Source organism: Hyaena hyaena, unplaced genomic scaffold (assembly GCF_003009895.1).
Source record: "Hyaena hyaena isolate Hyena2069 unplaced genomic scaffold, ASM300989v1 scaffold_753, whole genome shotgun sequence".
Taxonomy (NCBI): domain Eukaryota; kingdom Metazoa; phylum Chordata; class Mammalia; order Carnivora; family Hyaenidae; genus Hyaena; species Hyaena hyaena.
Genome location: NW_024081387.1, coordinates 316,533 through 332,924, shown reverse-complemented (window position 1 = coordinate 332,924; position 16,392 = coordinate 316,533). Strand labels below are relative to the sequence as shown.

At 37.1% G+C, this 16,392-nt stretch overlaps 1 protein-coding gene across 1 annotated transcript in view; it reads left to right on the top strand.

Annotated features, from left to right (window-relative positions):
• ANO3 (anoctamin 3) overlaps positions 1-16,392 on the top strand; it is a 398,246-nt gene that overhangs the window by 254,143 nt on the left and 127,711 nt on the right. Inside the window, exon 6 of the mRNA XM_039218371.1 lies at positions 14,611-14,769. Coding sequence (XP_039074302.1) covers positions 14,611-14,769 — 159 coding nt within the window. The remainder of the gene's footprint in view (positions 1-14,610; positions 14,770-16,392) is intronic.

Sequence of the window (16,392 nt, the reverse complement as noted above, 5' to 3'; positions counted from 1 at the left end):
ATTAGATTGATACCAAACCTTGGTGTCTCATTATGAGTCAGGGCGCTGAGGTGTATATACCTCTGGGTCTACCTCAGCTCTTCTATGTTGCTTCTAGAGTGAGTGTTCATAGATGCTTTTGCTTAAATAGTTGTGACACCATCTGATCTGGATTTTTTCTGTTTTTTTTTTTAACATATTTTGCTTTTTCCATGTATAAAGTCATTTTACTTGTATGTTGTATGATTAGGAGAACTTATATGTTGAGTGAGGCTACCTTTGGTTAGCCCTGGTTGGTACCATAACTTCCTCTGTTTAACTTCTGCAACAGCAGTTACTTATCTTTCTAAACACGTAATTGAAAATGCTTGTTATTTTACCAGATAGCCACTTAGTCATTTAATGCCTGCCATTTATTTTGTTTTGTTTTGTTTTGTTAAAGCACATGCATTCCTCAGTCTGATGCCCATTCAGAGCTTCATCATTTGATAACTACAGCTTCATCATTTGATAACTACAGCAGTTAAGTTCGCACTCGCTCACCCATGTGGTTGGACTGTAGGGTGTGTCTGTCTTGTTCGCTGTTTTTCACAAATGCCTAAAATAGTAACCAGAGCAGAAGAACCCTAACTTCACACTTGTTAGGGAGTGCCTAACTTTATATCGTCGAGAATATTTTGCTACTACTTTAGGAATGAGGAAATCAGTGAGTACAAAGTTTAGTAAAATACAAGTCGATATAGACTTAACAGGCAAAATCAGAATTCAAATCCAGATCTGTGTGCCCCCATTAGATGGAAAAAAACAACTGAGATAAAGAAAAAGCCATAATTTGCATCATATCACAGGTGATTAATAACTGTTTTTTGTTCAAACTGAAATATACGGGGCTTCTCTTTAGTGCTCATTTTGTTCTTCTGATTGCTGTTGACCTCTCTATCCCCAGTCACTTCAGCAAGTGTCTGGGACTGAGCTGGAGCTAAAAAGAGATTTGTTGAATGATAGATGCCTCTTTGTTTCTACAGCATGTAGCTCAGAGTAATTGTTAGGTACATTAGGGGCATGTATGTGGTGCACGTACATGCACGTATAAGAGAGAGAGAGAGAGCAAGCATGCACTTTTTAGGTTAATGAAAGTTGCACCTCTTGAATTTTAATAATCTGGCTTTCATGTGATGTCACTTATTTTCATCATCGTTTGTTTGACTTATTTGTTTACTGTCTATATAGGAACATGCTGGAAGAGGACTGCAGTGGGCAGTTCCAAGGGCAATATTGGATAAAAGATAGCAGTTGTTTAATGGTTTTACAAATCCTTCAGGAAATTACAGTTGCATTAGGGGTACCTTGATGGTTCAGTTTAGGCATCAGACTCTTGATTTTGGGTCAGGTCATGACTTCAAGGTTCAGTTCATGAGATCAAGCCCCATGTTGGGGTCTGTGCTGACAGCAAAGAGCCTGCTTGAGATTCTCTCTCTCTTTCTCTCTCTCTCTCTTTCTGTGCCCTTTCTTAGATCCCACTTGTGCTCTCAAAACAAATAAATAAACAAACAAACGGGTACATTACGAAAGATTTGCTTCAGTAAATCAGCAGTAGATAGCCAATTTTTCTGCCTTCCAAGCTAATGTCCTGACCACTCCTGCCTTATGTTATTATTTCTATTTTTTAAATGATGAATTAGCTATTAATTTCTGCCAGCCATAGACTACTGCAGCCACTGAATAGAGGTGCAACTTTTACATGGTAGGAAGGACACAAGATAACCCAGCTCTGAACCTGAGATCAGTAACATCAGTCTTTAAAATTCATGTGTCTCTGTCCTGGCCTCCTTCCTACTCCCATGCGCCCAGTCCTCAGTGACTGTAAATCCCAGGCTGAACATCGGATGCCCAAGGCACTGCCACTTCGTTTCCTCGGGGGCATTCCTTCTTCCCTTTCCACCATCAAAACTCAGACCACCTTTTCTCAAGTCTTGCTTTTGGCCAGTGAAAATAATAAACCCAGATTTGATCTAATTTAAGGAAAGCATTCATGGCTTGTTATAGCAACATGTTTGCCAAAGTATGTTTTTTAAAATAATTTTTTAAAAGTGTATTTATTTATTTTTAGGAGATATGGGGAGTGAGCGAGGGAGGCGCAGAAAGAGAGACGGGTAGGGAGAGAATCTCAAGGACGCTCCTCTCTGTCAGCACAGAGCCCTAAGCGGGGCTCTAACTCAGGAACCATGAGATCATGACCTGAGCTGAAATCAAGAGCCAGATGCTTAACTGACTGAGCCACCCAGACACCTCTAAAATAATTTTTAAACTCCACCACAATGACTTGAACATTTTTAATAGATATTACTTTATTTTAATGTTGGGAAAAAACATAACAAGCACACTCAACTTGTTAACTTTAGGTTAATATTATTTTGGCAAAGGCTATTTTTAAAGAAAAAGTGCAATCTAAAGAAAAAAATTAAATGCATTCTCTGTGACTCTGTGCAAAAATAGAGATACATGATTAATGTTTGAGAAACAATGACATATTATAATCACTTCTCAGATGACAGTTACCATTTATACAGAAACTAAGGAGTCTGGTCCTCTTATTTTATTTTATTTTTAATGTTTTCATTTATTTCTGAGAGAGAGAGAGACAGCATGAGCATGATAGGGTGAGAGAGAATCTGAAGCAGGCTCCGGGCCCTGAGCTAGCTATCAGCACAGAGCCCAACACGGGGCTCAAACCCACGAACCGTGAGATCATGACCTGAGCTGAACTCGGACGCTCAACCAACTGAGCCACCCAGGCACCCCTCTTATTAGGTAGTTTATATACTTCAGCCACCATCTTCGCAATCTTCAGAGAAATAAATAGACCACTTTATTATTTTAGGAATAAAGATGCTTAAGCCTTAATGAAGTTTTTGGGGACAGTGACATGAGATCAGGAGCAAAAGTGGGTCTTCATCTCTGCTGCTCCAACTAGAAGTCATACATCTTCACAAAATTAAAGAAATACGAATGTCTTCAGTGACCTCCATTTCAAAGATGGGCCATGGTTGTGCATTAGTTTTTTTCATAGCCTCCAAAAAGGAAAGATTAGTAGGGGGAAAGAAAATGTTGCATACCTTCACTCATTGTCTGTTTTTAAAATAAATTCATATGACTTCATTGTTAGATTAGCTATAGGGTTTCCAAAGTGTTTGGGCACTTTGCTCTAAGAGATTCAACCTATTTCTGTCCAGGCCTACAAGGGAGTTTAGTGTACAGAGGCAGGTGTCCCTAGAACTGGGAGGATTCTTAGACTGCCTGGTCCAGAAGTTCTCAGCCTGGTGTCTTAGAGCTATAAGGGGGCTCATACATGAGCCCAAGGCATCCACGAACTCTCTGAAATTATATGCGTAATTGTACAAATACATGAATATGTCTATTTTTCTCAAAATACTGTCTATTACCAAGGAAGGACTAACAACCACTAGTTTTGTCTTGATATGCCCTTCTACAGCCTGAGAAACTAAACTACCAACATTGGAGAAGCCCATACAAGTACAGATAGCCAAGACCATAATCTTAAATGACATTCATTGGGACCTTGGAGAGTTCATCTTTCTCTGTATCTCCTTATAAATAACTAACTTAATAGCAGCAAGAGTAACTCTGAAACTGGAAAGAACTAAGCTCCTGGTATAAAATAGGCATTAATATTCAATGATATATTTTCAGTGCCAACTTTACAAAGTTTCCAACATGACCTGATTTATTTTGTACTTACTAGATTCTTTGTAGCCAATGTGATAAGGCCGTCTGCTTTGTGATGTTAGCAAAATTAGTTGTCTGATGATGTCTCTTCTTCTTGTTGGGTCTCAAGAGACCCTTGTTTTATTGATAGAGCTTGTAAGGAGAAGCAAAGAGAAACAATGGACTGCTAGGTCATGAAAAATAATTTTCTGCAAATGTAAGGAACACAAATCTCATCTATTCTGCAGGAACCAATACATTTCTCATTAGATCAAATCCATCTAGGTGTGAAGGTTATGGGTGATTTTATCCTCTGCCTTCTTAATGTATGTAATTAATGATAAACACTGAATAATTTAGAATAGTTTCCTTCAGAGCATTTTCTGAGTTTTCCTAATTTCCACTATGGTCAAGGACACTAATGATGATACTAACCATTTATTCAGGGCCAGAAAATTTGATACTTTGATCAGAAGGTCTGCCATTTCAAGTTAAATATTCAAGTGAAATAGTAGCCTTTGACCAGGGTAATGTTCTGGGCCACTCCCATGGTTCAGAGAGATTTTATCCCATGCCATATTTTGACTTGACTTTTATTTTTCATTTGCAAAACTGCAAGTGAATTCAACCTGCCCTTGTATAAACTGGACATTCCTGTGTTGAGCTTCCCATTCTTTTTAGGCATCTGTTATGCCTTTCATCTTTTATGAATCCAGAGCCAAAAGAAGGGAATATTTTAATATTTCAGGTACATTTACTACTGACATGTCCTTAAAATATATTGGACAAACTAGGATGTTTGGCTTATTCACCTTTGTGCTCCTGGTGACTGCACACAGGAAAGTGCTAATACAAAAGGCAACCAACATGTCCTTGAGGGTAGTCGTGACTAAGTGCTCAGGTATGCAGCTTACCTCTCCAGTTCTGATTTCTACTCTATTCTGAACTTGAGCTAGCAATTCCTCACTACCTTGTGAATTCTTTGATACTTTTTAAAGTTTTTGCTTTGCATGTTTGCTTGTTTTTGTGGGAAAGGTTGATCCCCCAAACTAGAAATAGTGCAGCATTTTAAGGAATATTTCCATTGCACTTGTGAGATTACCATTATTTTAAATCACTTCCTTAAACACATGTTGGAAATTATCAAGTGCCCTTTTATTATGAATACTCTTTTTTGTTTTGTTTTAAGAGCTCTGTAAGGAAGAATATGGCATTCTTGATAGGAAGCAATGCATTAATTGTAACTGATTCTTTTCAAACCCTTTAAATGTTAATATCCTCAAACTCCTTTACAATAAAATGGCATTTGATTTTGTTTTGCATTTAAAATTTGATGGGGCACCTGAGTGGCTCAGTCGGGTTAAACATCCAACTCTTGATTTCAATTCACATCATGATCTCAAAGTCCTGAGATTGAGCCCACATCAGGCTCTGCACTGGGTTTGGAGCCTGCTTAAGATTCTGTCTCTCTCTTCCTCTGCCCCTACTCCACTTTCATACCTCTTGTGCACTCTCTCTGTCTCTCAAAAAAAAGTAATAAATGATAATAAAATAAAATTTGATCTTTTAGTCTAAAAATCTTCATTCTGAAACTTCCAGTAAATTCTTGAGTGGTCTTTGCTTTTCTTTTTTAATTTCCCACTGACTGCTGGCAGAAGTGTAGAATAACTTCAGTCTTGATATAAGTAGAGTTTATGCATTACGTTGTCGTAGGTGGCTGACATGAGACTTGACAGTGTTCACGTCTCTTCCGCATGTGAGCTCTGAGGGGATCATTTGTTTCTAATGATGCCCCCTGAGACCTGCGTTATATAACAAATATTCAACCAGGTACATTCTGAAGCTCTAATTGGCTTTATTTATCTATTCATGAATTGGGGATAATTCAAGTAGAGGGGAGCTTCAGAGGGCTACAGAGAAGGAAAGGTTTCTAAAGGTAGAGAAGGAAAAGAAAAAAGGAAAATTATTAACAAAGAACCCACTGTTTTAGGCAAGGTCACCCTCCCAAGGGAAATGAAAGGAGTCTATCAATAAATTGCCTAGTATTGACCAAGAAATCCCCATGTTAACTGGTTAAAGGTTAGTTCCTGGGGTGGGTGAAAGAGTAGGTAATTAGGTAACAAGTCTAGGTTTACTGACTTGGAACTTAACCTAAGTAATGCCATTTTGAGCCTGTGGTTTTCTTTAAAGAGACCTCATAGAATTCCTTCTGAACCACCAATGATCAAATATGTTCAGTTTAATATCTCTGATAAAGTTATTTTATCATATTTCATTTTTTTTAAATCATAATGTAGGCACGACTGTAGTTGACTGAAGAGGTATGCAGCTTAGTGACCATGACTAAAATTGGAGTTTTATTGTTTAAAGGTCTTTGATTATAGTAACTATAGTGTGTACCATTTTATGTGTCACAGAGTATTTCTTTGTCTAAATAGGTGATGGGCATTAAGAAGGGTACTTTTCAGAATGAGGGCTGGGTATCTTATCTAAGAGATGAATCACTTGGTTCTATTCTTAAAGCCAAGGCTACACTGTATGTTAGCTAATTTGAAAAAAAAAAAAGTATATTTTGAGAGAGAGAGAGGGAGAGCACAAGTGGGGAAAGGGCAGAGAGAGAGAGAGAAAAACCCAAGCAGTGCTGTCAACACAGTGCATGAAGTGGGGCTCGATCTCATGAACTGAGAAATCATGACCTGAGCTAATATCAAGAGCCAGACACTTAACCAACTGAGCCATCCAGGTACCTTTGTGGTAAGTTTATGCAACAATAGAACTAATACATAAAATATGGTATTCTGATACATTAAAATATAGCCTAATCAGTGAATGTCCGGTGTACTGTTAATGAAGTAAACTGGAAAATTCTTTATCTAACTAAAATACACAGTAAGTGCTTGCTAGCAGGCCAGACAAATATAATCAATAATATGCTTCCTCTGACTGACTGAAACAGATTCGAAGTTTTGAGTAAATTATTTTTGCATAATTCATAAGCATTAATTGAATCAATTCAATAAAAATTAAGCCAAAAAGATACTCTATGAGCACAATCCCAGGTATTTAGTTTGACAAAAGTTACAATGACCTAATGTCATGAGTCTCTTTACTTTAAGAAGCTATATTTTCTAAAAAAACCTTTTTTTGTACTTTCCGGTTACACAGAGGAATCCCTCTTTACAATTTCGTCTCTCTCCTCAATATTCCTACTTAATAACATCACATAATAATAGTAATAAGAAGCATGTCTGTGATATTTTTTTTGTTTTATTTCCTTTAATGTTTATTTTGACATAAAGGGAATAAAACAAACGTGTGTGAGAGAGAACATGTGTGTGAGAGGGAACAAGGGGAGGGGCAGAGAGAGAGGAAGAAAGAATCCCAAGCAGGCTCCACACTGTCAACTCAGCACCTGATGCAGGGCTTGATCTCATGAATCATGAGATCATGACCTGAACTGAATTCCAGAGTTGGATGCCTAATCTACTAACCCACCCAGGTGCCCCAACATGTCTGTAATATTTTACATAAATTTTGCTCCTGTCATTTATGCATCGTTGCATTTAACATGCATTTATTGAGTCCCCTATGTGTATATTCAATGATAGGATGTTAAAATGGACAAGAGGCCATCTCCCTTGTGAACATTGCCATACTTAATTTTCACTTCACAACAACTATGTGAACTATTGTATTTATACCCCCTTTTATAGGAAAAGAAATTTGACTTCTATCTATAACTTGAATCTTTTTGCCCTATCTGCAAATCCCATTTTTCTTTTTATTTTCTGTTTATTCACTGAAAGGAAAGGGCTTGCTTCTCTTTAAATAATCTAAAACAGGCTTTAATGGTGTTCTCCCAAGGCACCAAATCAACTGAGCCACCCAAGTGCCCCTGCCTCTTGTATTCATTGCTTTACTATATCTGCCTTACCAGGATATAATCTCATTCTGCTCTGCTTATTACTATATTCTCAGACCACAAGCATTCCTAGCACATAGTAGATATACAGTGAATACTTTATACATATAAATATAAATACAAATACATAACATAGCTAAATGAAAAGAAATAGAACCCTTTCGCTTTATTTTAGGAACCTTCTGTGACTTGAAGACTTCTCTCTCCTCCCCAACATGTGCATTTAATTAGTATGGCTGGGAAAGTGACAGTAAGAGATACAAGGTAGCTTGTAAGGTTTATGACACTTAAAAAAACTTAAAAATACTTCATTTTTTAGAGGAGTTGTAGGTTCACAGAAAAATTGAGCAGAAGGTCACAGATTTCCCATATAGCTCTGCCCCCACACATTTAGCCTCTCCCATTATCAACATCCCCCCGCCCCCAGAGTGGCACATGTATGATAGTTTATGAACCCGCATTAACACATCATAATCACGCAAAGCCATAGCTTACATCAGGGTTCACTCTTGGTGCTGTATGTTCTGGGCATTAGGGCAAGTGCATAATGACATGTATCCATCATTATGGTATCAGTTAGGGTAGCTTCACTGCCCTGAAAATCCTCTGTGCTCTGCCTCGGCCTCCCTCCCTCTCTCCTATCCTTGGCAACCATTGACTTTTTACTGTCTTCATAGTCTTGCCTTTTCCAGAATGTCATTAGTTAGAATCGTACAGTATATAGACTTCTCAGCTCTGCTTCCTTCACTTGACAATACAGTCATCTTTGAACCTGAAAAAACAACTTTATATGATTTAAAAACAAATCACCAAACTTTGGATGCTATGACAAAACCAAACAACAGGAAGAACGGGCATCTTTAGTCCTACCCATTCCCAAGAGTCTCTCTTTCCCTCAAAGTCTTGCTGGAAGAGTGAAATTCAAGAAGTAGACCTAGGTTAGGATTGGAGTATGGTCTGGAATGTCTGTAATATGCTTTGTTATTGTTTAGTTTCTGTTGTTTATATGTGTACCATTTGGAAGCTAAAAGGGGCAAAGAGCTTTGTCCCACCTGTTACATATCCTGTGGGCAGGTGAGGCTGCAGAATACATGTGCACCTGCCTCTAGGTCAGAGTAAGGGGCAGGGGGTTACCTCCTTCCTGCTCTGCATTCCCAAGAAGCATAAGCATGAGAGAGAAGAGGCCCTGCTCTGCTTCTCCGAACTGCATTCTTTCATCTGGGGGCTACACAGAGCCACACAGCCCCACTTAGTGTCAAGTAAATGGGACACGAAGGAAATTGGTATGGAAACCCCAGATGGGAGAACCTGATCTTGGGCTACCACAAGATCTTTCTATCTGCCTCAAATTCAGCATCTGTGAAATGGGAAAAAAAGTACTTATCTCTCAGTTTTTGTGAACATGAAACGTGTAAATATATGCAAAATGTGTAGAAGAGTGCTTGGTTTCAGCTTAGCTCATGTTAGTGTTATTTCTTTAAATACTAATTTATTAGTTATTATTTTTTAAATGGCAGTTTTCTTTACAAGATGTATTAGGAGCTAGAAAACAATCTACCATCTGATAAGAGCACTCCAGAGTCACTGATCAAAATAATTGTATTCCTTTTTTTTTTAAACTATATTTTAATGTTTATTTACTTATGAGAGAGTGGGAGAGAGACAGACAGACAGACAGTGTGAGTTGTGAGGGGCAGAGAGAGACAGAGACAGAAACAGAGACAGAGACAGAATCTGAAGCAGGTTCCAGGCTTTGAGCTGTCAGCACAGAGCCCAACACAGGGCTCAAGCTCGTGAACTGCGAGATCATGACCTGAACTGAAGTCTGATGCTTAACTGACTGAGCCACCCAGGTGCCCCGAGAATATTGGTATTTCTAAAGATGATGTGGGCTAGCGGTAGGGTTGATATTCTGTTAAGGAGGCAATAAGCCTGGCCGGGTTCTTATCCACAGTGAAGGCCACACCTTTATACCACTGAAGCCTGATTTTTTTTGTTTATTCCTATGACTCATAATTAAAGACGATTTGGAAAATCATAGGAAAATTTGCATAGTAATTACATTTCTGACATATTTTAAGTTAAGCCAGGTGCATTAAAACGTATATGTTTAATATACTTCTTATATCAAAGGACATTTAGAAAATGAAAACATTCTTCCCTTGTTAAAATTATTTTAAAATGGAAAATTTCTATGACAGAAAAGCCAGAATTTGTATAAATTCAGCAGCACTAAGTAAATTTGTACTCACGTGCAGGAGTTTTTCTGACCTAGAGTGCTACCTACAATTAGTTTATTTTAACAGAGATTGCTTTCATTGTTGTAAATATGTGACTTTCTTGACAAAACTTTTTCTCATTTGTCTTGAAATGAAAAAAAATATTAAAATCTTTTCTTTTCTGTATAATAGGTAGGGTAGACCTCAAGAGCTATTGTGAGCAATAGCTTTAACTCTGAAATAAATTGTAGTTACATACTGAGGCTGTTTGGATTTTTCTCTAATTAAGGAGGGTAAAGCCAGAACTTCTGAGTAAAATACGGCATCAGACTATCGATATCTGGACAGTCATTTCCCAATTTCCCATCAATGATTGCCAAAAATGGGTACAGAAATGCAAAAACAAAAACTACTGTTGAAACCTAATGAAAACATTTCACTATTTGAAGATTTGGTAGGAAAAGATTAAACACAAGTATGAAGCACAGACACTTGGCCTGAAAAACTGAAGCCAGCCTGACGGCCCCCCAAATGACAGTGGAGAGTTGAGCTAACCTGGCCCATCATTGGTCCTCAACATGGGACTACAGGAGCCACACAGCCAAGGAAACTAAGCATCCACCACCCTTCTCTCAATCCAAACAAAAACAGAAGTCACCAGTAAAAGGACATTGCAATAATTGATTGCATTCTGAATAGCTGAATTTGGATAAAAAGACTATTACAAGTGGGAGCTGGTACTGGTCCCCATGCATACTGCACTCTTTCATGCCAGAGAGTATAGCAAAATAAGTCAGTTTTTAAAGATAGACCAGGACTCTGTAACCAAAAAAAGTCCATCTGTACAGAAACATGTTTCTTAAAAGACATGTTTCTTTAAAATCTTAAAAGACACCAGAAATTAAGGATGCCTGGGTAGCTCAGTTGGTTCGGCATCTGACTTCAGCTCAGGTCAGGGTCTCACGATTCATGAGTGGGAGCCCTGAGTCCGTCTCTGTGCTGACAGCTCAGAGCCTGGAGCCCACGTCGAATTCTGTGTCTCCCTCTCTCTCTCTGTTCCTCCTCCACTTGCACTCTGTCTCTCTCTCTCTCTCTCTCTCTCTCTCAAAAATAAATAAAGATTAAAAAAAAAAAGTTTTTTAAGACACAAGAAATTGAATTAGAGCCTGTATACAACAGACTTCATTCTGAGTTAAGATTGGCATGCTGCTAAGGTTGAAAGCAAACTTCTGGGAATTAGCAGTTTTCTCCTAGGTGAATACTGATAGAAATGTATGCACACATATATTGCAAGATTTACACATGAATGCTTATTAAAAATAGGCAAGACTGGAAATAAATAGTCCAAATACCCATTGTTAGTAGAAAGCATAAATAAACTTCATTGTTTTTTTTTTAATCTTAATTTATTTTGAGAGAAAGAAAGAGAGGAAGCATACATATTTTATCTTATTTTTTGTGATAATAGCTGATTTTTTTAATCTCAAAAGGTCAGACAACGTTGAGACTGCTGTCTGTGCATTATCTCATTTAGTCACAACAATAATCTTACATGTTGATAATATTATATTCACTGAAAAGCTGTGGGACTTAAAGCTGAGCAGTGAGGTTAAGTACATGTCTAAGAACACAGTTAATTAAAAACACCAGTCTTATGCAGAAATCAGTACCTTAACCAGTGTGTCATACTGCATTTTACTAACTCAAATATATAGTTAACATGTAATCAGTCAGCAGTCACTTACAGATTAATGACCTGACCTAATTTTATATCTGCCTGACAGAGGCTGGTAAACTCCCCAAGATCATGACTCAGTGGCTCCTGGCACCTGTTGATCAGTCTTCCTCTGGTACACCAGGTCATTCTTCAATTCCGTAGCTGAGGCCTCTATCCCTATACATATTAGATAACATTGCAACTAAACATCTATATGCCTCCTACTCCATAGATAGGTAAAATCCCTAAAAGTCTTTTGTGTCCTCTTATTTTTTCCAAGTTTAACACAGTACGTAGCACACAGTAGGTGTTCACTAAATGCTTGTTAGATTGTAAAGAATAAATGCTGAAAAAATATGCACGTCACAAACAAGCAGTTACTGCCATAATTTTATTTGAAAGATACTCAAAATGTGTTTTCATGCATATAGGTAGACTTTTATTGCTGTTTTGCAAATGGTCTTAAACCTTTGCAAAGGGTTCTTTCTCTACATGGGTCATAACATGCATATTTTCGAGATCTTCTTTAGACCAGCTTTGCTGAAAGTACCTGAGCTTCATGGCTTGCAATGCATTACATAATTAAGCTGTTTTCAGCACTGTTGTAAGATAAGGTACTTGATGGATGATCAGCATCCCAGCTTCTCTGAGCAAAAATAGTTTTATTCTGTCTTCTGGGAATAATAAACATGAAAACTCTGTTTTTAAATTGAATACATTCTGCATCGTAATTGGAAAGAAAGCATTTCACTATTCCAGATAACTTAAGAGAGGAGTCTTGATTTCATGTTCAAACAACCCTTATGTTATCAGACAATTAAAGAAGTTGTTCTTTTGGTGACCAGACACAATGATATGTAATAAATTTCCTGTCAGTTCTGCATTTAAGCGACAGGTTTGAACATGGGTTAATCAGCATCTTGGTTAATGGGTGCCATATATGTAGTAAAAGAAAATATAAACTCACAGCCTTAAAATTATATAGAGCTTATACAATGTTTTTGTAAACATAATTCGAGAGATATTTCCAAATCTTGCTATGCTTCTGTATTATCATTTTGATAACAATTTTTCATTTTCCCTGGTAAAACTCTTCTAATAATTTAGAATTCATAGAATAATTAGATAAATTAGAATTCTAGTTAATATAGTTTGATTGTGAACACATTTACTCAGAAACAAAAAATGTTTTGAGTAATGCCTAAGGTCACTTATTGTAAAATAAAATGGCAATTTTTTAATGGCAAAGCAGCTGTTTCTCTGTGAGAGTTTAGCATTTATTTTGCTTAGACTTCGAACAATGGGGAACAATACCTGTCAGAGTTCCACTTTCAGTCTATGCTGCTCTTAAAATATGAAAAGCACATAAAATTGATCAAATAGTGTCTTATCTCCTCATACTTTTCCTACCAACCCATCATTTACTTCTAGGTTTTCTCACTGAAGGACTCTTGCCTTCGCTTAGTATTAAATATGTTATTAATACCATAAAACACAGAAGACACTTAATAATGAACTGGAGGGCCACCTGGGTGGCTGGGTCAGTTAAACGTCTGACTCTTTATTTTGGCTCAGGTCATGATCTCACAATTCGTGAGTTCAAGTTTCGAATCAGGCTCTGTGCAGAGCCTGTTTGGGATGCTCACTCTCTCCCTCCCTCTCTGCTCCTTCCCTGCTGTCTATCTCTCTCTCTCAAAATAAATAAACATTAAAAAAATTAAATAATAAACCAGAGAGGATGATATACTTTAAACGAAAAGAAAATGAAGAAGGAAATTTGTATATGCTTTTATTTTAGCTCAGTCCTTGTTGAAATTACTATGAAGATGTCTGGGGGCAGTGGGGTCATAGATGTAAAACAAAGGGGACAACATGACTGTTCAGTTCTGCTGTCGTTTTGTGATTGTTTATCTTAATGTATTTTAATGTGATTTGCTGTAAATACTGGAGGCAAGAGGAGGAGAAATGTCATCATGATCCCTTCTTGGCTTCCTGTTCTTGAGATCAGCCTTACCTGGGCACACAGGATTATGGATGTTGCCTTCCTTTCTTCTTGCCACAAATATTTATTGATGCCCACTATGTATATGACTTGTGACGAGATGTCTGGAATAATCAGAGACAAAGCAGTAAACAGTCCTTAATAAGGCAGATGGTAAACAAAAGATAATTAATGGATGGTTTTGTGTCATATAACATATTAGGAGTGAGTAAGTGCTAAGGAAAAGTTGACTGGGGAAAGTAGGATAAGAGTGGAAGAACTTGAAGCATCTTGAGAGCAGTTAGATGCTATAATTTATAATGTGGAGGATCACACAGGTGTCTCGACTATCACCCAAGGTACATCTTGCAAGGCAGGAATTTGGTGGGCAATTGCCAGTCTATAAAAAATAGCTCAGGTGGATGGATACAGCAAGGTGAGGGCCATAGAGCAGTCTTGATGAGCAAGTGATTAAGCTCGATAAGTAAGCTGTCTTAGTTGGATCACAGTTTTATATCCTCTGGACAAGTATCTTGGAGCAAGCAGCTCAGGAATTATTGTTTGGTTTAGAGTTGTTGAACAGAGCTTTGGAAAATTATATCTATTCTGAGTATTATTTAATATGGAAAATTATGTTGGCTTCGGTACTTATGTTAAGCCTTAGTGTCTTAATTTTTGCAATGGGAGTTATATGTGTTAAATAAGATCAAACATATAAGGCACTTACGCCTGAACCTGATGTTGAATATATACTCAGCATACGCTAGCTGATATTATTTTTACAGGATCTTGCTAAATAAAATTTACTATATGCATTTCGATGCCAGCATCAGAGAACCCAAGGTTTGGTATCAGACTGCCTAATTTCAAATTCTGGAACCTCACCTGCTAGCTTGTCTCCTATTATAGACTATGGACTTTCTTTAATCAACTTTTCATGTCTCATAACTGGAATGTAGAAACACATTTTTGCTATTGGAATGCCAGTATCCAAAGCAAAGTGACTGAAACCAAAACGGTGTGCTTGTCCAGCCTACACTATTAACAATCATTGCTTTATTTGCAGAATGACATGAATTACATAGCATCCAGTGGACTTCTATTCAAAGATGGCAAAAAACGGATTGACTACATCCTGGTGTATAGAAAGTCAAATATACAATATGACAAAAGAAACACATTTGAAAAGAACCTCAGGGCGGAAGGCCTGATGTTGGAAAAGGAGGTAGGTGCTTTAACAACACTAGTTGTGTGGTATAATATGCTGGAAAAGATGTTATCTCGTATGTTTTAGTATGGGAAGCAGATAGCACACAGCTTTATAAAACGTGTAGCTATTTTCTCCCTAATGTAAAAGAAATACATATGTACAGTCCCACTTAAATATGTATTCCTTTTTTACTCATACATTTCCGTAAATTTAAATATTTTTCAAAAGGCATAACTATTTTTACAGTTTTAAGAATTGAAAAAGGAATAATTATACCTATATCAAGTATAAAAACCCTATGAAAAGAAAAAATGTTAAGAGTGCCAAGCTGTTGTCTTGGTTTCAATATTGGAATGAAAGATTTGCTTCTCAATCATTTGTTTTTTTGTTTTTTTTTTAATGCTTTTATTTTTATTTCAGGCTTTAATTTTGGAGGGCAGTTTTAGGATCATAGTAAAATTGAGAGGAAGGTACAGAGATGTCCCATAGTGCTCTTGCCCCCATACACTATTTCCCATTACCAACATCTCCCACCAAAGTGGTGCATTTGTTACAACTGATGAACCTACATAGACTCCTTATTATCATCAATCGTCCATAGCTTACATTTGCGTTTACTCTTGATGTTGTACATTATGTGGGTCAGGGCAAATGTAACACGTATCCACCCTCTGGTATCATGCAAAGTATTTTTACTGCCCTAAAAATCCTATGAGTTCTGCCTGTACATCTCTCTGCCATCCTCAGCTCTTGGCAACCACTGATCTTTTTACTGTCTCCATAATTTTACCTTTTCCAGAATGTCATATAGTGGGATTGTACAGCTTGCAGCCTTTCAGACTTGGCACCTTTCACTGAGTAGTATGCACTTTAAGGTTCCACCATGTCTTTTTGGCTTTATAGATAATTTCATTTTAGTGCCGAACAATATTCCATCGTTCACATGTACCACAGTTTGTTTATTCATTCACCTGCAGAAGGACATCTCTGTTGCTTCCAAGTTTTGACGATTATAAATAAAGCTGCTTTAAATATCTTAGTGCAGGATTGTGCGTGGACAGAAGTTTTCAACTTTTTGAGTAAATACCAAGGAGTAGATTGCTGGATCATATGCTAAGAGTATATTCATTTTTCTAAGAAGCCTTCATAATGTCGTCCCAAATGGCTATGCCATTTTGCATTCCCACCAGCAAAAAATGAGAGTTCCTCTTGTCCAATTCCTCAACATCACTTACTGTTGTCAATGTTCTGGATATTGGCCATTCTAATAGGTGTCTAGTGGTAGCTCATTTTTTTATTTGCATATTCCTGATGATGTATGAAGTAGAGCATCTTTTCTTGTGCTTATTTGCCATCTACCTATCTTGTTTAGTGAGATGTCTGTTAAGATCTTTGGCCCATTTTTTTAAATTGAGTTGTTTGTTTTCTTATGGTTTTAAGAGTTCTTTGTATATTTTGGAATAATAGTTCTTTACCAGATGTGTCTTTTGTGAATATTTTCTCTCAGTTTGTTGCTTGTTTTATCATTTCCTTTGACATTGTCTTTCACACAGTGGAAGTTTTTAATTTTAACCATGTCTAGCTCATGAATTATTTTTTAATGGACTGTGCTTTTGATGTTTCAGTTTAAAAAATATC